We start from the raw sequence: 23,994 nt of genomic DNA, 5'->3' as shown, positions 1-23,994 counted from the left end.
ATTCCCACCAACAGTGTAGGAGGGTTCCTTTTTTTTTTTTTTTAATTATTTCTTTATTGGGGAATTAATGTTTTACATTCAACAAGGAGGGTTCCTTTGTCCCCACAACCTCTCTAGCATTTGTTACTACTACCTTTTTTTAAAAAAATTTTTTTTTATTATCTTTATTTATTGGATAGAAACAGTCAGAAATCGAAAGGGTAGGGAAGATAGAGAGGGAGAGAGAAAGAGAGACACCTACAGCCCTGCTTCACCACTTGCAAAGCTTTCCTTCTGCAGGTGGGGACCGGGGGCTCGAACCCAGGTCCTTGTGCATTGTAACATGTTCGCTCAATCTGGTGCGCCACCACCCGGCCCCTCTACTACTTTTCTAATATATGACAATCTCACAGGAGTGAATTATTAATCTCATTGGTGTCTTTATTTGTATTTCTCTGATAATCAATGACTTGGAGCATTTTTTCATATGTTTGTTGGCCTTTTGGATATCTTTGATGAATATTTTGTTCATATCCTTTTCCCCATTTTTCATTGTATTTTTTTGTTGTTCTTTTTTTTTTTTTCTGAGTTTGATGAGCTGTGTATATATTTTGGTTATTAGTCTCTTGTCTGATGTATGGCATATAAAAATCTCCTCCCACTTTGTAAGGGGTCTCTTTGGGTGGTGGTTTCTTTTGCTCTCAGAAGCTTTTTAATTTGTAGTCCCATTAGTTTATTTTTGTTTTAGTCTTCTTTGTAATTGGATTTGTATCATTAATGATGCCTATAAAATTTAGATGGAAAAGAGTTCTGCCAATATTTTCCCCTTAGTATTTGATAGTTTCTGATCTAACATCCAAGTCCTTGATCTATTTGGAATTTACTTTTGTGTTTGGTGAAATATAATGGTTCAGTTTTGTTCTTCAGCATGTTTCAACCCAATTTTTCCAACACCATTCGTTGAAGAGACTCCCCTTTCCCCCTTAAATAGTCTAAGCACCTTTGTCAAGATTAGATGTCCATAGGTGTGGAAGTTTTAACATTCTTACACTGTATCTAAACAATGGTTTTTTTCATATCATTTAATATTCCTTAGACTACTTGATACTTTTGTGCTCTTAATAAAATAATGTCTCAAGATCAGCCTCTTTCATTTAATCTTTTATAATAGTTGTCTTTTTATTTTTGTGGAGAGTTTATTAAGTAGTGAAAGATAAGCTTACCTGTTTTGTTAGGAAATTAGCTTGTGGGACGAGGGAGATAGCATAATGTTTATGGAAAAGACTCATGACTTGAGACTCTGAGGTCCCAACTTCATTCTCAGCATCACCTTAAGCCAGAGCTGAGCAGTGCTCTGGAGTGAGTGAGTGAGTGAGTGAGTGAGTGAGTGAGTGAGTGAGTGAGTGAGTGAGTGAAAAATAAAACAAATAAAGATGAATATTCATTCTCCTTTTTTTTTTTTAAAAAAAAAAAAGGAAATTAACACTTAATAGCACTTATTCTATAGTTGTTAAATATAATCGTTTGGTTGTAGTATGTATTTTGTTTCTTTTTGCCGAAACACTGCTCAGCTCTGTCTTACAATGATATTGGGAGTTGAACCTGGGACTTTCTGTTCCTCGGGCATGAGAGGTTTTTTTTTGCATAACCATTATGCTGTCTCCCCAAACCTGGGACTTTTCATAAGTGGAAAAGTGTTTCTCTAGTTTAACAAACAAGTTTCATTGAAACATTTTTGGTACATTCTTCATAAATATTTATGCTAGACATTGTTGAGGGTCTTAAAACATTTTAAAATTTCTTGATTAGGGGCCGGGTGGTGGCACACCTGGTTGAGCACATATGTTACCATGTGCAAGGACCCAGGTTCAAGCCCCCAGACCCCACCTACTGGGGAAAAGCTTCCTGCACAAGTGGCATGGCAGGGCTGCGGGTGTCTCTCTGTCTGTCGCTCTCCTTTGTCTCTCCTTTTCTCTCAATTTCTGACTGTCCCTATCCAATAAATAAATATAGATTTTAAAATATTTTTGTGAATTGCTTTGTACTGTTAAATATAAATGTTTTGTCTTTTCAAAGTAAGAGTACATCCTAGGTGGGTGGCATTTGCTTTATACCGTCAACTGTCATGAATAAGTAGGCAACCCTTAATGAAAATATCACACTTTGTTTTTCTCATGGCCGTCTTATCTCTTGGTTTTGTTAATAGAGAGCTAAATAATCAGGTAGAGACAGAAGTAACGGGGCAGAGGGTGTGGGTAGGGTATCTTATAATACAGAAACAAATACTGATTTCCATGAAAAATAAGATGCTCAGACTGGTGAAGTGATGATTAGACACAAATAAAATTGTACTGGATCTTGCCCTCTACTTGATGTTAACAGTTTTCCTGTAATGTAAGAGCTGCATAGTTCACTTAATTGACTAGTCACATTTATAGTAAAAACATAAGTCTACTCTTTATTCTTTGTTTTATTAACAACTCACTTAGTATTTACTACACAGTAGGACTCAAGTATGATGAGTACTAGTAGTATAGTACAACTGGTTCCGTCTACCTTTATTCTCACTAGTATACAGTGAGTTATTACATAAGAAAGGACAAGCTATACTGTTAAAGCAGCTGTTTTCTGGGTTTTATTTTTAAAACTCAAATAAAAATGGGTTTTATCATTTATCTTTTTATAAAGTAAGATACAGGTAATGTATCTCATATTAAAGTTCAAAGATGCACTTTTAGTTTGCTCAAATTAACTTCATTAACAGGTACAAATTTGCTGTTTACAATTATAGAATTCTGATTTTTTATGTCAGATGGATTTACTGCAGGAATTCTATGAAACAACACTGGAAGCTTTGAAAGATGCTAAGAATGACAGACTGTGGTTTAAGACAAACACAAAGGTAACAATTGTGGTTACTTAAAAACTTTTTTCTTTTGAAGAGTGGGCGGGTATCCTTAATCAACTCTTAAAGATTCACACCTTCTATTGAAATCTTTGGATTTTAATGAGATTGTTTTCTTTAACAGCTTGGGAAATTATATTTAGAACGAGAGGAATATGGAAAGCTTCAAAAAATTTTACGCCAGTTACATCAGTCTTGCCAGGTAGCATGCCTTTCTTTTTTCTTAACATTTCTCTGTAGGAAAAAAAATTTAGTTTGCAGTATTGCTTAAAGATGTTTTGTTCAGCCATCATCCCAAAAGTAAAATTTGGAAAGTAAGTTACCAAATATTTAATTTTTTCTGAGTATTTCATGTTTCTATTTCAACCCTAATGTATAAATCCAATATAGTAGCACTGTATAGTAGAATTTGTATGTAATACAGGAAACATCTGTGCTGTTCAGTATTGTCGTACCAGTAACATGTCAGCAAGCATTGGCATTCTGGTGGATGTGCTATGTTTTCTTAAGACATACATAATTGAATTTGAATAGCCACAGGCTTTGGGCAGTATAGCTCCATAATTTTTTAATTGTGGACTATATATATTTTTGGTCTTCCACTGTCATGCACTGTTATTTTAATTACACATGGCTAAATAATGTCCAGAGAACAGCTCACGTGTGTGCTTCCTGCGTTCGGTCCTTGACACCACGTGAGAGCACAACTGCACTGGTTGAAGCTCTCCTTATGGTGAGCTGGTGCTATCCAGAACTCTGTCCTATATATGTGAAATAAATAATAATAATAATAAGCCAGCCTAAAAGTATGGGATTTTACTTGCCTGAGGCCCTAGTATTAGAAAAAAATTTAAAAAGGGGAAAAGTACTAGTCACAAATAAAAATTAATTAATGGTGAAAGAAGCACAAACAAAAAAAGAAAATGTGTTATTTGTGGATGGGGAAGAAGTTAAAGTGACTGAATATGTGGGTTTCTTCTGTGCATTAAAGATTTTATTCTAGATCTGAATTAATTTTTAAATATTTTATTTACTTTAATGAGAGTGATAATAGAGGCAAAAATATAAGGAGGTCACAGTGCCGCTCAGCTTTGGCTTATAATGGTTTTGGGAATTGAACCTGGGACCTCAGAGCCCTGAACATGAAAGTCCTTTTGCATAACCATTATGCTTCCAGGCCCAGTCCTGATTAAATTTTGTGGTGCACTTTAGCACATGAGTATTATTTATATAGTTTTGAATCCAAATTCTCACACCAAGAGGAGGTACAAGCTCTGCCATAGAAGCTACTTCTCCAACCCCAAAGTTTAAATGCTAACCAGAATTAGTATTTTAAACTAGTTTTCCCTACCAGAATTATCTCTGGGGCTCAGTGCCTGCATATGAAAACTCCACTGCTCCCGTTTCTTTGTTTATTTCCATTTCTGTGATATATATTGGGGGGGAGGGGCGGGAGCTGCTGTATCAGCACTGCCACTGCCCCATCTCTCATGAAACTTTCCCCTATGTGTGGGGGGGGGGGGCAGCGGAAACTAAGGCCTTGAGCTTGGGTTCTTGCACATGTTAATGTGTGCACTTTATGATGTGAGCCACCAACCAGCCCTCCAAGACTAGAATTTTAAGTATGTAAGTTTCTTCAACTAATAATAGCAACAAAAAAGTTTGACATTGAATTCTTTGGTGTTTGAGTAAAGTTTTGTATTTGCTTTCCTAGACTGACGATGGGGAAGATGACCTGAAAAAAGGGACACAGTTATTAGAAATATATGCTTTGGAAATTCAAATGTACACAGCACAGAAAAATAACAAAAAACTTAAAGCACTCTATGAACAGTCGCTCCACATCAAGTCTGCCATCCCTCATCCACTAATCATGGGAGTCATCAGAGGCAAGTTTGACTTGGAGAGGGTGGGTAGTGATAAGGGAATCAGATAGGACTCTAGTTTTTGTTTTGTTTTTGTTTTTTGCATTTATTTATTTTGTTTACCAGAGCACTACTCAGCTCTGGTTTATGGTGTGGGGGATTGAACCTGGGACTTTGGAGATTCAGGCATGAGAGTCTCTTTGCATAACCATTATGCTATCTACCCCCACCCTAGAGTTTAGTTTAATGGAAATAAATGGTAAAGTTTTGATGTCAGTGAAATGATCTAATAAAGAAGTTCAAGTAAAGGGCCCGGGCACCTGGTTGAGCACACGTATTACAATGCTCAAGGGCCCAGGTTTGAGCTCCTGGTCCCCACCTGCTGGGGGGGGGGGGACTTTGCAAGTGGTGAAGCAGTGCTGCAGGTGTATCTCTGTCTCTCTCCCTCTCTGTCACCTTCCTGATTTTTGGCTGTCTCTATCCAATAAATAAAGATAATAAAAAAATATATTTAAAAAGTTACGGTAAATTACTGTGTTGTAACATTTTACATCAGTAGAGATACCATTAATAGAGCATTCACAATCAGAAATTCTGTTCTTGAATTATAATACTATATATGAATGTATACTCAGCTTCACTCAGGAATAAAGTTATATAAATGTTCAATTGATGTTTAATGGGAAACTTACTTTTTACAAACTACCCAGAAACTGGTACTATCAGAGTATAGAATTAAGAGGCTGGAAACCATTGAAATAGTTTTTATTTGGTTTTTATGTAGGGTAGTCAATGTTATTACAGAACTGAAAATGTCTGGTTGGTTTTTTTTTTGTATGTGTGGTCATTGTTTTGTTCATTTTTATTATAGAATGTGGTGGTAAAATGCACTTGAGAGAAGGCGAATTTGAAAAGGCACACACTGATTTTTTTGAAGCCTTCAAGAATTATGATGAATCTGGAAGCCCACGGCGAACCACGTGCTTAAAATATTTGGTCCTAGCAAATATGCTTATGAAGTCAGGAATAAATCCTTTTGACTCACAGGAGGTATGTGTGTGCTCTGATTGTTTTCTTGGGTTCTTTTATGTTTGTTCATGTTATTGTGGGTCATGGTTTATGGTATGGTTATTGACGTGTGCTTTGTTAATTTCTATCTGCTGTCTTTTGGAGAAATGCAACTACTTTGTACATAACCACAGTTATTTTTTTTTTATTGTTGTTTAGGCCAAACCGTACAAAAATGACCCAGAAATTCTAGCAATGACGAATTTAGTAAGGTAAGACTTTATATTTCAATTGAGGTAAATTTCCTGAAAGCAGAAAAAGAGAAGGGAACTTTTGAGAATTCAGTTAATACTCAGTATTTGCTCATTTGTGTTTATTTTTAAATATACTAGTCTGAAGGTGCTTATCTTATAAAATTATTTACTAGCTGGCTTTATTAGTCTCAAGATTTTGTTAAGTATTTATTACATTTTTTATCTATATGTTTGTGTCTATACTGTCTATAAGTAGAAAATTAATTGTGATATTTTTGAGACAATTCTGCAGTGTTTAATTACTGCTTCTACTTCTTCCAAAGTGAAATTTACAAGTCGAACCACATCAGTCAAGAATTTCCAGTAAGACAAGATTATTAGTGTTTTACAAAATTACAAAATAGCAGGGGTGAAATTCCATACTGTTCCCACCACCAGAATTCTCTGGTCTCATTCCCTCCATTGGGAACTGCAGTGATTCTCCCAAGGTCACAAATACAGGTTGACACAAACATAATTTTTTTTTTTTTCCAGGGGGGAAGCTTTATAAGCAGTAAAGCAGTGATTCAAGTGTCTCTTTCTTCCTCTTTCTCTGTCTCCCTTTCCCCTGTCAATGTCTCAGCCTTTATCCAAAAAAGTTAATAAATAAATCAGACAATAACCTAATGGTTATGCATATAAACTCATGCCTCAGGCTCCAAAGTCCCAGGTTTAATCCCTCTCACCACCATAAGTCAGAGCTGAGTAGGGCTTTGGTAAAACAAAACAAAACATAAGTAAGTAAATGAATTATAAATAAAATTAATGAAAATAAATCAGAAAACTAATTTCTTCATTACTTCTCTATTTTATAGTCTGTTTTTAGTTAATTTTAATTATGAAAGGGGACTTTCCCATCTTTATTTACTTGATTGATTGATTTATTTTGAATAGAGATGGAAAAATCTAGAGGGGAAGATAAGATAAAGGAGAAAGACCTGCATCACTGTTTCATGAGACTACCCTTTTCCGCCCTCCCCCCATGGGCAGGGACCAGGACCTTGAACTCAGGCCCTTGTGCACTATAACTTTTTTTTTTCATTTTTTTAATCTTTATTTATTTATTAGATAGGGACAGCCCGAACTGAGAGGGAAGAGAGTGATAGAGACCTGCAACACTGCTTCACCACTCTCATGTCACCTCGTGCATTGTAACGTGTGCCTTCAGCCAGGTGTGCTACCAGCCCCACCCTTGTGCACTGTAGTGTGTGCACCACCACCTCACCCTGGAACTTTTTCATCTTTATTTCACTTTATTCTATCCACTTTTAGCTACATTTAATAAAAAATTATTTGGTTAGATTCTTAATACTTTTTTAAAAAATAATTTATAAACTGAAAATTCTTAAATATTTAGGGAAAGTGTTGTTCTAGAAACTACTATTTTTATCTAAATTAAATTGCTTAAAAACATGTAAGTGGTGGTCCGGGAGGTGGCGCAGTGGATAAAGCATCAGACTCTCAAGCATGAGGTCCTGAGTTCAATCCTCGGCAGCACATGTACCAGAGTGATGTCTGGCTCTTTCTCTCTCCTATGTTTCTCATTAATAAATAAATAAATAAAATCTAAAAAAAAAAACAAAACATGTAAGTGGATTAAATGATTAGACACCTTTAAAAGGTAATAGCTATATTTATGTTTATTAAATCTTAAAACTTACTCCAGTAAAGCCTCTATATCAAAACTTAGAAACTTACAGTGATAACTTTTGACCCAAAGAGATGTTCCATATTTTGTATTAGTTTGAAATCATTTATATTGTGGAAGAGTATTTCTTGGTTAGAGTGTACTTGTATGCAAGTGTTTTCACTACTTGAACATATCTTCCTAGACTATATTACAATAATGTACTTGGGGTAGGTAAGAAAGTAATGCTTCCTAATTTTATCTTCCTAGTCAGTTGCCAGCAGAATAGAGGAAAATAATTCCTGTTGAAGCACTTGAATCACCTGCCCCTAACACGAAGTTACATTGCGACCCAACAGATGGAAGCACAGCAGAGGGCGTGCAGAATGGCTGATGATATGTCTTACATATAAAGCACACAGTGGTGCCATATCCAGAAGGTTGGCTTCTTCCTTCTCAGCACCTTTAGCAATATCTATAGAGCCTTTAAAGATTTATCCTAAGAGTAGATAGTGAACACCTCTTAAGACTCAGGAACATATATCAGCCTTTGGCCTTCTGCAGCAGGGTCCCTTACTCTCTACTTTGTGTGTTATGTCCCATTTGATGCTAGTTATTTGCCACTGATATTTCTGCTATGTACATAGCTCAGTGGGATTTTAAGCCCTTAGCAAATTGAGAATCAAATTTTCCCTTTGAAAACTTTTGGCATTTGCTGGTAGCTTTCTAGAAGGCATAAATTAGGAAGTTGCATTTCTAAATTCATCTTTAGAGAACATACATTTATTTTGAAAACAAGGCCAAACTCTTCCATACAGCAGTGTATAGAAGTTGTTTTTCTAGAGCCTGAATAGTCAATGTAATTTTTTAAAAGTCAAGAATGAACTATTTTTAGACAATTGTCTTTAAGATACTGTCATTTTGAGATTGTAATTAGCTATGTACATACTATATAACCACAGAGACTTTATTTAATACTTCCTTTGTAAAACCCAAAGCATTAGAAAGTAAATTCGTTTTATTTGCAGAATGTGTTAAGTGTTTAACTCTAGTTCCTCTAATACAGACTATGTTATAAGTTAGATTTTTACATATAAAATTTGGGAAACAGACTCTTTGGATTTTCTGAATGAATGCATACTTTCATTTTTACAAAATATATACTTTTTTTTCCCCTAATAGTGCCTACCAGAATAATGACATCACTGAATTTGAAAAGATTCTGAAAACAAATCACAGCAACATCATGGATGACCCTTTCATAAGAGAACACATTGAAGGTATCTTCTTTATGCTAACTGAATCCTGACTTCATTGCCTTTTTTTTTTCCCTTTTTTTTTTAATAAATATTTTATTTATTTATCTGTTAATGAGAAAGATAGCAGGAGAGAAAGAACCAGACATTACTCTGGTACATGTGATGCCAGGGATTGAACTTGGGACCTCATGCTTAAGGGTCCAGTGCTTTACCAACTGCGCCATCTCCCAGGCCACCTATTTTTTTTCTTCACTTTTAGCCAGTGCTTCTTAATGGATATGTGTGAAATTCAGCTATTTGATGTTGGTTTATTACAGTGTAGAAATGCTGTTTTTTTTTTCATAAAATACTCTAGAATAACAAATCTGTTTAAAGAAATGTTTATCCAATATCATGTAATTAATCAAGTTCTTTAATAATATCTGTTTTATTTAAGGCGACTGTCCCTTTTTAGACTTTTCATTCTGATTTGCATGTTTATTGTGGATGCTCAGGTTCAGATTTAATTTTTTAGTTTTTATTTTTGCCATATAACAAAACCTTTGAAAAGTTCATGTTGGATGCATTTACTATGAAAGATAGGCTGACATCTTACCAGGAAAGCCTAATGGCTATTATAACTAATGAATTGCTTGCTTTAATAAACTATTGTATTAGCAAAGAAAAAATTATCCCTTTGTTTCAATACCTTTCTTACGTTCCCACTTTTATCCATTGTACCACCTCCCAGACCACTGCGTTCTTTAGTAGAGCTGTTTGAGGGTTTTTAAATGACTGTTTAGAACAATGTATTAAAAAAAAAAAAAGAAAGAAAATTCCAGATGCATCAAGAAAATCTAAATAACTCAGAAGTGACACTCTTTCCCTGCACCTTTTTCTTTCTCATTTCCCAGGTATTTTTTAAGTTCTTAAATGAAAGCTAAAGTAATACTATATTTTTTGGACATGGAAAAATATAGAAACCTCATGTCTGAACTACAGTCTAGATTTTACATTTACATTTGAAGATGCTGGGGGTAATTTATACTCACTGTATGAAGTATAATGCTATCAATTGTGAGATAATATACAATAGGAACTTGGCCAGTATAAATCAGCTCCTTCAAAGATGTTAGGTGAGGAGCACCTCTGGTGAGTAGCAGAGCATTGTTGAGAAAGCAAGGCAAGGCAGACAGCTTCACTTGTGAGTAAAATCCAGGCAGGTGGGAACAGGAAAACACTGGGGTATAAGTCGTCTCTAGTTATACTGGGTATCTGCTGGACCCAGATATGCTTAAATATGTTCTGATGGGTGTACTTTGAGAGCTAAATGATATAATTAATATGATTTAAATGTGCATAATTCATAAGTATATTTCAATTTTTGTCTTTCAGAGCTTTTGCGAAACATCAGAACACAAGTGCTCATAAAATTAATTAAGCCTTACACAAGAATACATATTCCTTTTATTTCTAAGGTATTTCATAGATTTTGCATAACATTATGCTATCTTCCCTTCTCATCAATTTTAAATGTAAAATTTATATTTATAAAACATGCAATATATTTGTCTTCCACATAAGTATAGTTATGTTTAGTTACACTATTTTTCAAATACAGTGTAACTTAAGGGCTTTAAATCTATTTTTTTTTTAATTTCTTTATTGTGGAATTAATGTTTTACATTCAACAGTAAATACAATAGTTTGTACATGCATAACATTTCTCAGTTTTCCATATAATAATACAACCCCCAGTAGGTCCTCTGTCATCCTTCTTGGACCAGTATTCTCCCCACACACACACACTTTTTTTTTTTAAAGCATAAAGTGAGTTAATGGAAAGATAGAAGGAATTATTAAATAATATTCCTTCTGTTTCAGAGTATATTGAGAATTGAAAAGAAAATTAGTGCTTAAAATATGTAACTGGTGAAGGTTTAACCTCAATCACAGTGAGATTACAGTGGAAATATACTTTAATTGTTATAAATTAAGGTTTATCAGACCTACGTTATCAGAAAGAGCTTGAAATTATAATGAAATCTGATAGAAATTTTCACTGATTTCCCTCTAAGTTGTAGGAGTGAATTTAAAATAAGAACAATTATAAAAATTTTAGTTAAGGAAAATAATGAGTTTTTTTTTTTTTGTCTTAGGAGTTAAACATAGATGTAGCTGATGTGGAGAGCTTGCTGGTGCAGTGCATATTGGATAAGTAAGTATTTAACTATTATCACAAACAGTTAAGACCATAAAGTTTAAATATTGGTGACAAAGATAGCTACTCAGTACTTGGTTTTATCATAAAACAAGCCCTTTGGCATCTTTGGCATGCTTTCCTAGTAATGTGTATATGTGTGTGTGTGTGTATATATATATATATATATATACATACATACATACATACACACATACGCTTCTGATAGCTGAGGTTAGCATATTAAGTATATGATCCCTGATTTTTTTTAATTTATTTTTTATTTATTGGATAGAGACAGCTAGAAATCGAGAGTGGAGGGTGTGACAGAGTGGGAGAGACAGAGAGACACCTGCAGACCTGCTTCACCACTTGCAAAGCTTCCCCCATCTGCAGGTGGGGACTGAGGGCTTGAACCCAGGTCCTTGCACATTGTAACCTGTGTGTTAGCCAGGTGCACCACCACCCAGCCCCTGAAAATTTATTAATAGTTTTTCAGAAGAATTTCTCATACATGTAACCCCATACAACTAGAGAGTTCTTAAATATCATTTTTTTAAAAAGTGTTTTTACATATAAAGATAATATGTGACAGTTTTGACATATTATCTTTTCTAAGATGGTCTGTTATGTGAGCCTTCATATTATATTTGCTTCCAATCGAGTCTGGTCAGCTCCTCTCAGTGAAGTTGATGAAAGGTGGTTGGAATTGATTTCTCCAGTTTGAAAAAGGTAATTAACATTATAATTCTGAAGCATTTACAGTAGGCAAAAGGTTTGTTTGTTTTAATTTTAAAATGGTGTAAGTATTTTATTAATAGTCCAGAAGATATGCTTAGTGAAAATGGTTTGTAGACATGGCCTGTTTTGTTTCCTTCCAGCACTATTCACGGCCGAATTGATCAGGTCAACCAACTCCTTGAACTGGATCATCAGAAGAGAGGTGGTGCCCGATATACTGCATTAGATAAATGGACCAACCAGCTAAATTCTCTCAACCAGGCAGTAGTCAGTAAACTGGCTTAACAGAGAACATGCTTTTACAGACAGATTTAAGGCAACAGTGCAGAGGTGTAATCCTTAAAAGAACTGGGAATGGCAAAACTACTGTCGGTTGATGTGTCCTGAAAATTATTGGAGTTATGGCAGAAGTGCTTTTTTTGATCAACTGGTTTGTGTTTTGCTGCTGCATTTATCCCAAGAAAAACAGCTTTAATCTCCAGAAGAAAACCAAAATGCCATGGGATTTATGCTGTATTGACATCTTGCCCTAAACATACAACATCATAGTAATTTGTCCTGGGCAACATGACCAGAGAGAAGATTTTTGTCATGATTTAAACACACTGACACGCTACTGTTGGTTAAATTTAAACTTGTTTTACCTGCAGAAATTCTCTCACAAATAACCTGCAATAACTTGAAATACATACCCTTTTGAACACTTCCTTTTCTCATGTATAAATTAAAATGTTTGCTGCATTTTGCAAAATGTCAGTTCTTCAAAAATGTGTCCGTATATTTCTGTACCTGCAGTGTAGTAAAGGTTTAGATGAAACCCCATAATTATAGTGGCACACTGTCACTTAGGTTTCAAGCAGCAAAATAAACAGTGCAGCTCAGAAATTGTAATTTGGTTCTTGATGTGTTTTTATTACTACCTTTGGGGTTCTTGCTTTGTTTGTAAGTACCTTAGAAGTTTCAGATTGATTTTATTCTTCAGTTGATGCTTGAAAGCCTGGAAGCAAATAAATCAGTTATTTGCTTTTTTAAGTCTTTAAAAGTTGTCTTAATTAATTAAGGAGACTTCATTTCTAACAAAAACACTTGCATAGTACTTACTTTGACAGTAAGGCTTTAGAGGAATAAAATTCTTTTTTTTCAAGAATGATATTCCTTTGTAAAAGAAGAAATTCTAACTCAGAATGTTCACTTTTAAACAAGTCTGCCAGAACATAGACAGCTAAATGAATGTTGCCCTACATAACGATCAAGCTGAAAGATTATTTCCTATTTCTAATAATCTACCATTGCTCAAAACCTCCCCCCCCCCCCAGAATTGCATTCAGAGCTAGTGGAAGTCACAAACACTAATATGATTGATCACACATTGTTCTTTAAGATAAGTTTTCCCGGCCTAGTCTAATGGCTAGCATTGTTGTTACCGAATTACTTTTAGCAGTTCCCCAGAATTAAATTATCTTGAGATAATATTAAGTACACAACTGGCTTTGAAAGCAATCCTAAAAGGTATTTTGAGTGGTGGTAGTCTAGGTAGGAGAATGAACTGTGGCCATCCTAGCTCTACCTTAGAGAAGAACACAGCTCATTTGAATGTATTGAGTTTGGGATATATTTGTTTCATTAAAATGAAGTTCACGTTATTTTATAGTGTCAAAAGGAAAGAACAAAGATTATGATACTTTCTTGTTTTTTCTATTGCTTGTTATGTAAAAAAGTGACAGTTTAGAAGGAAGACTGTGATAACTAAAGAATGACAACAAAGAATTTTTGATCATTAAATCAGATTTTATAAACAGTGGAAGGAGCATGGACTTAACACAAGGCATGCTTATTCGGTTTTGTCAAAATTTTACGAAAATATGTGCTATATATTTATACTAAAACTATATAATCCTTAGATTTAGGTGAGCAACCAGTTAATGTCTTTAGAAGATGAAAGCAGTATTAAATGCAGGTACAAGTTGGAAATTGTAGAAAACTGAAAGAAAATGGAAGACAAGTGTCTTCAGTAGGGAATAAAAAAGTTGAAGATATAAAATCATGTGTATTTTCTTCTCTTTTTACATAAATCGTTTGTGACAAGTGTGCAAAAAGGTTTTTTTTAACAGGAGTTAAAATTAGCATTTATTTTCAATATAATTTGGAGACCCTTTGTTACTCAAATAAAAACGACAATTTTCTGTGCCTGTATTCAAGTATTCAAATAAGTATGCATGTGATAAGTGGGAAGGTAAATCCCTGCATCACTCTGAGTTGATGGACTTCAAATGTGAAGGACTTGATTGATGCTATTTCACCCTTATCCTCCAGTTCTTAAAATGCCTAGTGCTCTTGTGGTACTGCTGTGTGAAATAGTGCATTTTCCAGTTTCTAGAGGAAAGCGTGTATGCTTTTTATTAAGAAATTGGCCTAGGTGTACAGCAGTAACCAGTTATACCATCATTTTTAATGTCCTTGCGTCTTTCACACAGGTTTTGCTTACTACTCCATCATTGAAGTTTCTTGTTTGTTTGTTTTGTTTTAATTTATTTTCCCTCTTGTTGCCCTTGTTTTTCTTTGTTGTTGTAGTTATTATTGTTGGTGTTATTGGTGTCGTTGTCAGTCATTAGGACAGAAATGGAGAGAGATGGGGAAGACAGAGAGGGGGAGAGAAAGATAAACACCTGCAGACCTGCTTCACCGCTCGTGAAGTGACTCCTCTGCAGGTGGGGAACCGGGAGCTCAAACTGGGATCCTTACACTGGTCCTTGCGCTTCGCGCCATGTGCGACACATAACCCGCTGTGCTACCGCCCGACTCCCCATCGTTGAAGTTTTGTTCCTTTTAACTCAATTGTCACATTTGCTCCAAAATCGGGTTTGGCTGAGTTGTTGGAAATCGCGACATGTTTTGGCATAGAAAAATGTGCGGAAAAATGTGTCATGACTTTCCCAACAACTCAGTAGATACATTTTAGCAGTCTGGCATAAAACAGCTTTTCTATATAAGCATTTTGTGTTTATGTGTACTGATCATATAGAGTTGAAATCTTAAGAGATTGCTTAGCACAATACTACTAATTAAGGTTAGAAAATGGTAAAAAAAAAATCATAGCATTTAAATTTCTGGTTCTCTTGTGAAAACTGGTAGCAGGTAATTTACACTATGTTATAATGTGTTTATTTCCTTTCCTCCTAAACTTGGGTAAATTCATTCCACACAAAACATGCTATCTACTTCACGGACTGGGTTCCTAATAACTTATAGCTCTTAAAGTTGTTGATTAAGCATTTTTATTTATATCTTAATGTAACAGCATTTAAAAAGATGAGTTTATATATATTAGGTATTGTTTTCATTACACAAGCTTCTTCTAGCTAAAAGTTAAATTATATTTATTATTATTATTGGTGAGAGACAGAGAAATTGAGAGAGGGGTGGGAGATAGAGAAGGAAAGACAGACACCTGCAGCCCTACTTCACCACTCGTGAAGCTTTCCCTCTGCAGGGGCTTAAACCCAGGTCCTTGCACACTGTCGAGTGTGTACTTCACCAGGTGTACCACCGCCGGGCCCCTAATATTTTTATTTATGTTTTAGTATTTATTGTGATGGAGACAAATTGAGAGGGAAATAATGGGAGGAGATAGAGAAATAGAAATACCTGCAGCACTGCTTCTCTGTTCATGAATCTTCCTCCCTGCAGGTGGGGACTGGGGACTTGAACCCAGATCCTTGTGTAGTATGATGTGTGCACTCAAACAGATGCACCATCACTTGGCCCCCTGTATATCTTTGAAGACTACTGAGAATCTGATTTCACACTGAAGATAGTTTTGAGAAGCCTGTTCTACAATGTGGGCAGTATAGTTCCTTTTGTTATTATCCATGTTGCACCCAGGAAAACAGGTGTTCTTGAGATTTGAAATATCCATGCTGGTGGACTGTCTATAAAGAACTTATTAAATACAACATAATAGTTATGGAAAAATTGTCATGACTGGGCTCCAAGGTTTGATCTCCAGCACTATCATAAGCCAGAGCTGAAGGATGCACTGGTTAAAAAAGAATTAATTTTTTTTTTCAAAAAAGAATTAGGTGGTATTTGTAATTTCATTTATTTATGTACTATTAGGCAGGAAGGGAGCCAGACTTGAACATAGGTTGTGCATGTGGCTATAAGCAGAGAACTCTCCAAGTGAGCTACTTAGTAATAAGTAGCTGGTATTTGTAATTCTCAAGTAAACATGGGTAAGTGATTTGCTTTTACTCAGATAGGGATGGGATATATATATATATATATATATATATATACATATATATATATATATATAATGAAAATATTGACAAGACCATAAGAGAGGTACATTTGCTAGAACTAGAACTCCATATCCCATCTGCTCCCTTGAAAGCTTTTCTATTCTTTATTCCTCTGGGAGCATTGACCCAGGGTCACTATGGGGTACAGAAGGTAGAAGGTCTGGCTCTGTAATTGCTTCTCCACTGGACATGGGTGTTGACAGGTCGATCCATACTCCCAGCCTGTCTCTGTTTTCCTAGTGGGGCAGGGCTCCAGAGAAGTGGTTATTCCAGGACACATTGGTGGGATCATCTGCCCAGGCAGGTCAGGTTGGCGTCATGGAAGCATCTGGAACCTGGTGGCTGAAAAAGCATTAAGATATAGAGCAGAACTAATTGTTAAATAGGAACCTAAAGGCAAGAATATTGCAGATTAGATTTGGGGTCTCCCATTTTGGAGAAAGCTAGTAGGTCTATATTAGGCATATCTCAGGGGACTCCCTAACTTTATTAGTTTTGCCTGAGCCTGACAGCTAACATGCAGGTGGACCCAAGGTATTGTCTGGGGACATGTTGTTATAGCTGGAAAAACGACTAGAAAGCTGCATCAGGGAAGAGAGTAGCTCCCAAATATGGGAAAAGTGTATAAATACTATTAACTGTAAACCCCATCAATTTGATCTGGAGCCCATATTCGTCAAAGGAGCCTGTGTAACCTCTGCATCCCTGTAGGTCTGAGCTCATCCTGTGGTCATGGCTAGAAACATTCTAGACTGCACTAATTTCAGGACCCATCTTCCTCAAATGGTAGAGTATGTTGTCCAACCTCCCTTCAGAGAATGGGGCAGTCCCTACCATTGTTGACCTACATTGAAGGCAAGATCCTATAGGGGCCCACAAGGAGGTCCATTATGTTGTTCCTGATGGAGATGACCAGTGACAGTGGAGAGGGATCAGTCAGAGGTCTAGGCCCGGGGATGGGATTTCTTTTTTTTTTTTTTTTTTTTTGTTTTTACTTATTTATTATTGGATAGAGACAGAAATTGAGAAGGGAGGGGGTGATAGAGAATGAGAGAGACACCTGCAGCCCTACTCCACCACTCGTGAAACTCTCATCCTGCAGGTGGGGACCAGAGGCTTGAACCTGAGTTCTCAGTGCCTGTAATGTGGACAAAATGTAATGTGCACTTAGCCAGGTGCAGCACCACCTGGCCCCATGGATGGGATTTCTAATCAACATATGATACAGGTTGTGTCGGTGAACTCTACTCAGGTCAAAAGGCAAACAGACATTTGCCTAGTGAATTTCTGTTTTCATTTGCCAAAGATACATTTTTAAAATTGATGTTATTAGTGCTGTTTTTAGTAAAGCTAAATAACTTGTATTTGGTTCAGCTTTTTACAGTGAAGATGGAATACAGATCTGGTGAGACTAGGAGCTTGGGTTTTTGTTTTTTTTTTAATTTTCCCTTTTGTCCACTCTTTATTGTTGTAGTTATTGCTGTTATTGATGTCATCATTGTTGGATAGGACAGAGAGAAATGGAGAAAGGAGGGGAAGACAAAGACAGGGAGAGAAAGACACCTGCAGACTTGCTTCACTGCTTGTGAAGCGACTCCCCTGCAGGTGGGGAGCCAGGGGCTGGAACCAGGATCCTTACTCCTGTCCTTGCACTTCGCACCTGCTGTGCTACCACCTGACTCCTGAGCTCGGGTTTCTTTAAGGAATTTACTTATCTATATGAAATTTATAACATCTTGAAGGAAATGAACATTCTGAACTGATGCAATAATAGGTAGTCCCCCCTCCCAAAGGGATAATTGACTCAAAAGAGCATAAGGAATTTACTCTCAACTACTTTCAGTGATGAAGAATATGCTCTAGGACTAGTTTTTTGCCTTGCTTATTTTTGGAGCTTTTACTAATGTTTTCACATTCTGACCCCAGCCCCTACACCCCAGCTGGCTGCATCCTCTATTTGTTTTCATCTATTACAAGTAGGAATACTTTGTCAGGGTCTCCTGAATGTAGATACATTGATAGAGATTCTAAACTTCTTTCATGTAAGCATACCAGAGATTCTGTTAGCTTAAGATTATTAAATTTTACTATATCTTCTAGCTCATATGTATCCACAATGGCATGGATTGACCAATGGTTCAAAAAGAATTGTTCACTTCTCTTTTGAATCACTGGATAAGATTTGAAAAGCTTTCCTTAAAGTTGAAAGGTTTTGCAAGCTTAAATTACTGTGTTAGTATATTAACACTGAGTATCAAATATCAATTTTTGTGCAGCATTTGCCTGTTCCTTGCTATTTAATAACAGATTCAGTTTTATGCATCTGAGCATAATTAAATTTTCAATTATAAGGTGGCAGGTGGTGGTGCACCTGGTTGAGCATACACATTACCAGAGTGCAAAGACCCAGGTTCAAGTGTCAGGTCCCCAGTTACAAGAGGGAAGCTTTATGAGTGGTGAAGCAGTGCTGCAGGTGTGTGCCTCTTCCCTCTCAATTTCTGCCCTATCAAAAAATAAATACTTAAATTCTTTTCAATTATACATCAACCAAAAAGTTGAACAAGATGCTTGATTTTGAAATATATTTCAGTTTTCTTAATTTTCCCTAAAATTGGTATATAGACAGCCTAAATCCTTTGAACTCCACCACTGTGCATCCTTTTCAGTCACAAAAAATATATATAAAATTTTTTAACAATCTATCTCTTAAACATTACTATGCAAATTAGTCTCAACAGACGGCAAGCGAAGTGGTTTTAGACAGTACACTATAGTTGATAAAGTAACTCAGTACTAAATACTTACATTCAGTTTAATGTGTTTAGAATGTTTCTCAAAAGACTATACTGGAAATCTTGTTCATTCCGAAAATTGGAGTTTAACTTGTTTTTTTATTTTCTTTACTGGAGGGATTATTGGTTTACAATTGACAGTTAAATACAGTTGTTTTGTTTTTATTTAATTTTTGAGAGAGATGTAGAGAGGGAGACAGAATCACCAGAGCACTGCTCAGCTCTGGCTTATGGTGGTGCAGGGAATTGAACCTGGGACTTTGGAGCCTCAGGCATGAGAGTCTTTTTGCATAACCATTATGCTATCTACCCCTGCCAAATACAGTTGTTTTGTTGCCTCCAGGGTTATCTCTGGGGCTCAGTGCTGGCACTACAAATCCACTGCTCCTGGCAGCCATTTTTTTCCACTTTATTTGATAGCACAAAGAAATTAAAAGAGGAGGAGGAGGAGAGAGAGAGAGGAAGATAGACACCCACAGACCTGCTTCACTGTGAAGTTTCCCCACTGCAGGCGGGGATCTGGGTCTCAAACTTGGGTCCTTGTGCATGGTACTATGATTTAACCAGGTGTGCCACTGCCCATCCCTGACTTCTGCTTTTTAAGTTACTTTCTTGATCTGCTTTGAAGTTTTCATAGAGTTTTTTTTTTTCTCTCAAGTACTCTAATGTAATAAATTTGCTGCAACATTTCTTGTGAAGAAATTTCGAGTGTAACTCCTTTAGTATAAAAGTAAACATCTTTAAGCAGAAAGTTAAGACAAGAGGAGGAAGAAACATAGTCTAATTCCCTGTTGAAATACTTTAAAATGAACACTTTACCTACTGAAATATCAAATCACTTGGAAAACGTATTGTGTAATAAAAAATAATCCTCAGGTGAAGTAATCAATCTGGTGGAATAGGTCAACCCTAATTTGAAAGTGTTATAATACAGTCAGCTTTTCAAAGTCAAAAGAACCCTGACTCATCAGTGGGGTTCCAGTTTAAGTGTATGGAATCAATATCATTTTGCATTTAGCAAATCCTTTGAGCTTTCAAGTTGTGGATGATAAGAGAGGAAGGAGAATAACTGCTTCCTATTTCAGCTATATTTCCAACAAGATCAGATGAATGTAGGGTGGTCTGACTATAGACTTCAGCAACATTTCAAACAGTGCTAGTTGGTGTGTTGATGGCAGGAGTCTGGTAAGAACCTGCATAAGCAAGTATGTTTGAGCACCTAATACCACGAGTTGTGTTTCTTGTGATGGTTGTACTTAATAGTTTCATGATTTCAGGGGTCAGGTGGTGGTGCACCTGATTAAGCACAGACATTACAGTGCACAAGGACCCAGGTTCAAGCCCTTGGTTCCCACGTTTAGGGGGAAAGCTTCACAAGTGGTGAAGCAGAGTTGCAGGTGTCTCTCTGCCTCTCCCTTTCTGTCTCCTCCTCTTAATTTCTCTCTGTCTCTATCCAATAATAAATAAATAAATAAATAAATAAATTTTAAAATATTTTCATGCTTTCTTTTTTATTCATTTTATAGGGGGGGTGATGGTTAGTAGTTTACAATATGGTTGTAACAAATGGACTTTGATAGTTTTTTTCTAGGAACCCATTTTCAGTTGTTTTGTGTTGATTGATGTATAGGTCAGTGTCCTCCAACTGAAGATGAGTTCTCTATACTGATAATACTATAATGCATCGGCATTGCCAGGAATAGAGCCTGAGACCTCATACTTGGAAGTCCTGTATTCTACCACCGTGCCATCTCCCTCACCACAAATTCCTTATTCTATTTATTCATTTATTTGTTCATTTATTTATTCATATTTTGCATAGAGACTGAAGCTGAGATGGAAGGGGGATAAAGAGGATGAGAGAAAGAGACACCTGCACACTTGTTAAGTCCCCGTCCCACCCCTCCAGTGGGGACCATGGACTTAAACCCAGGTCCCTGTGCTTGGTAACCTGTGCCACCAACTGGCCCCTAAATCCTCATCCTAAATTCAGTATAAGGTTAAATTCCGATGTAATTTTTTTTGGAGTGGGAAGAGTGTCAGTGACCAAACCCAGGGCTTCTTACATGTAAGGCATGTGCTGTCTGCCACTGACTCACAATATCAAGCCCATTAATAGACCATTTGAAAAGATGATCCTGAAAGTTGTGTAGAAAAGTGTAGGAGGCAGTCATGCCATCACGAAGGCAAGGAGGAGTCCATTGCAGAAATCTGGAAATTAAAGATTGAAAAGGAAAGACAAGGATGGCTCCTAGGTTCTTATTGAGAAGCCATATAAAGTGGTGTCATTAAATGAAGTGGAAGGACTGGGAATGGGGAAGTGTATTTTGGCAAACAAGACAGAACCAACAAGACAAACAAGTGAACTAGGAGCTTGGAGTGTGTATACTATCACAGAACTTAGATTACAAGTGTTCACTGCTTTTCAAAAGTTTACATCATTTCACTTTTATGAAAGGCCTACATTGGTATCTGTTTTTACTAATGAAAGAAAAGAGAGATGGGGCAGGGTCACTTTTTGCCATTTATTTGTGGCAAACTGTCTTAGCAGTGAAAGTGGCATCACAAAACTCCTTCTCTTGTTCTTTCTTGTACAAGTATGGGTCATGTCACTCCTGATTTTATTGTATGTTAGTTATTTTTAGGCTTTGTTCCTTTGTTTTATTTTTGTTTGCTTGTAGATGGTATGATTTGCTAGGTGATCTTATAAAATTGGACATACTGAAAAGGTTTTTTTTTTTTAATTTATTTTTATTTATTTATTCCCTTTTGTTGCCCTTGTTGTTTTATTGTTGTAGTTATTATTGTTGTCATTGTTGTTGGATAGGACAGAGAGAAATGGAGAGGGGAGGGGGAAGACAGAGAGAGGGAGAGAAAGATAGACACCTGCAGACCTGCTTCACCACTTGTAAAGCAACTCCCCTGCAGGTGGGGAGCCAGGGCTTGAACCAGGATCCTTATGCAGGTCCTTGTGCTTAGCGCCACCTGCGCTTAACCCACTGCGCTACAGCCCGACTCCCGGTTTTTTTTTTTTTTGCGCCTCGGTGCCTACACTAGGAATCCACTGCTCCTGGAAGTCATTTTTCCCATTTTTGTTGCCCTTGCTGTTGCTATTGTTGGATAGGCAGAGAGAAATTGAGAGAAGGGGAGAGAAAGACACCTGCAGACCTGCTTCACCACCTGTGAAGTGACCCCTCCTGCGGTGGGGAGCCGGGGGCTCGAACCAGGATCTTTATGCTGGTCCTTGTGCTTCACACCATGTGCACTTAACCCTCTGCACTACTGCCTGGCCCCCTGAAAAGTTTTTTTTTTAATTATTATCTTTATTTGTGGATAGTGACAGCCAGAAATATAGAGGGTAGGGGGAGACAGAGAGGGGAAGAGAAAGAGAGACACCTGCAGCACTGCTTCATCACTCACAAAGCTTTCCCCCTGCAGGTGGGGACCAGGGACACAAACCTGGGTCCTTGTGTATTGTATGTAGCAAGCACTCTCAACCGAGAGCACCACCACTCAGTCCCACTGGAAAAAAAAATTTTCTATCCAAACAAATGTTAATTTGTTTGTTTTTCACTATCTTGGCTTATGAAAGCTTTTCATAGAACACTATGCTTTGACTACTGGGGAAAACTTGTATTTCTGTTGAGATTCCAAATAAACATATGCCAGACCTTTTTTTTTCTTCCTTCCTTTATTGGGGGGATTAATATTTTACAGTTGACAGTAAGATAAAGTAGTTGGTATATGGGTAACATTTCTCAGTTTTCCACATAATAATTCGACCCCCACTAGGTCCTCCTCCACCATCATACTCAAGGACCTGAACGAGACCTCCACCACCACCCCAGAGTCCTTTGCTTTGGTGCAATACACCAAACCCAGTCTTGAGTTCTGCATAGTGTTTTCCCTTCTGTTCTTACTTTTCCTTTTTTTTCTAATTTTTTTATTATTATCTTTACTTATTGGAGAGAGACAGCCAGAAATCGAGAGGGAAGGGTGGGATAGAGAGGAAGAGAGACAGAGAGACACTTGCAGCCTGCTTTACCACTCGTGTAGCTTTTCCCCTGCAGGTGGGGAGTGGGGACTCAAACCTGGGTCCTTGTTCATTGTGACATGTGCGCTCAACCAGGTGCACCACCACCCGGCCCCTATGTCCTTACTTTTCAACTTCTGTTAACCTTCTCTTTCTGACTTATCTCACTTTCCATGATTCCTTTAAGCGCCATCTAAGATGAGGTGGTGTAGGTGATTTCACCATTTTTAATAGCTAAGTAGTATTTCATTGTGTATATATCACAACTTATTCAGCCACTCACCTGTTGTTGGACACCTGGGTTGCTTCCAGGTTCTGGCTATTACAAATTGTGCTGCTATGAACACAGGTATACAAAGATATTTTTGGAGGCATGTGTTTGACTCCTTGGGATATATCCCCAGGAGAGGAATTGCAGGGCCATAGGGTAGGTCCACTTTTGCCTTCTGAGAGTTCTCCAGACTGCTCTCCACAGGGGCTGGATCAATGTATATTCCCACCAGCTGTGCAGAAGTGTTCCTTTAGCCATACAAGCTCTTCAGCATGTGTTGTTACTATCCCTTCTGATTCACAGGAGTGAAGTGGTATCCCATAGGTGTCTTTATTTGCATTTCTCTGACAATCAAAGATTTGGAGCATTTTTTCATATGCTCAGTGGCCTTTTGGATTTCTTCATGGTGAATATTCTGTTCATATCCTCTTCCCATTTTGAGGTGGGGTCATTTGCTTTTATGTTGTTCAGCTTTTTGTTTTGTCGCTGTTTCTTGGTTTGTGAGCTCCTTATATAGTATGTTTATTAGTCTGTTGTCTGATGTATGTCATGTAAAGATCTTCTCCCACTGTGTAAGAGGTCTCTTTGGGTGCTGATTTCTTTGCTGTGCAAAAGCTCTTTAATTTGATGTAATCCCATTGATTTATTTTTTGATCCAGTCTTCTTGGCAATTGGATTCTTTTTTTTTAGTTGTCTTTTTTTATGTTTTTTATTTGTTTATTTTCCCTTTTGTTGCCCTTG

General features: G+C 36.8%; 1 protein-coding gene across 2 annotated transcripts in view; it reads left to right on the top strand.

The window, feature by feature from the left end:
* The window catches only part of COPS2 (COP9 signalosome subunit 2), a 30,838-nt gene extending 18,091 nt beyond the window's left edge, over nt 1-12,747 (top strand). Inside the window, exons 5-13 of one of the 2 annotated variants that reach the window (XM_007517328.3) lie at nt 2,792-2,881; nt 3,009-3,086; nt 4,599-4,773; nt 5,621-5,799; nt 5,977-6,029; nt 8,860-8,957; nt 10,311-10,393; nt 11,075-11,133; nt 11,997-12,747. In XM_007517328.3, the coding sequence (XP_007517390.1) occupies nt 2,792-2,881; nt 3,009-3,086; nt 4,599-4,773; nt 5,621-5,799; nt 5,977-6,029; nt 8,860-8,957; nt 10,311-10,393; nt 11,075-11,133; nt 11,997-12,141 (960 nt within the window). In that variant the 3' untranslated portion in view covers nt 12,142-12,747. Of the gene's footprint in view, nt 1-2,770; nt 2,882-3,008; nt 3,087-4,598; nt 4,774-5,620; nt 5,800-5,976; nt 6,030-8,859; nt 8,958-10,310; nt 10,394-11,074; nt 11,134-11,996 lie in introns of both variants that reach the window. The other variant, XM_007517327.3, reaches the window with a different exon arrangement.
* The last annotated feature ends 11,247 nt before the right edge of the window (nt 12,748-23,994 follow it).

Source organism: Erinaceus europaeus, chromosome 16, assembly GCF_950295315.1.
Source record: "Erinaceus europaeus chromosome 16, mEriEur2.1, whole genome shotgun sequence".
Taxonomy (NCBI): Eukaryota; Metazoa; Chordata; class Mammalia; order Eulipotyphla; family Erinaceidae; genus Erinaceus; species Erinaceus europaeus.
The sequence above is the reverse complement of the archived record's forward strand: the minus strand, read 5'-3'. Positions and strand labels throughout refer to the sequence as shown.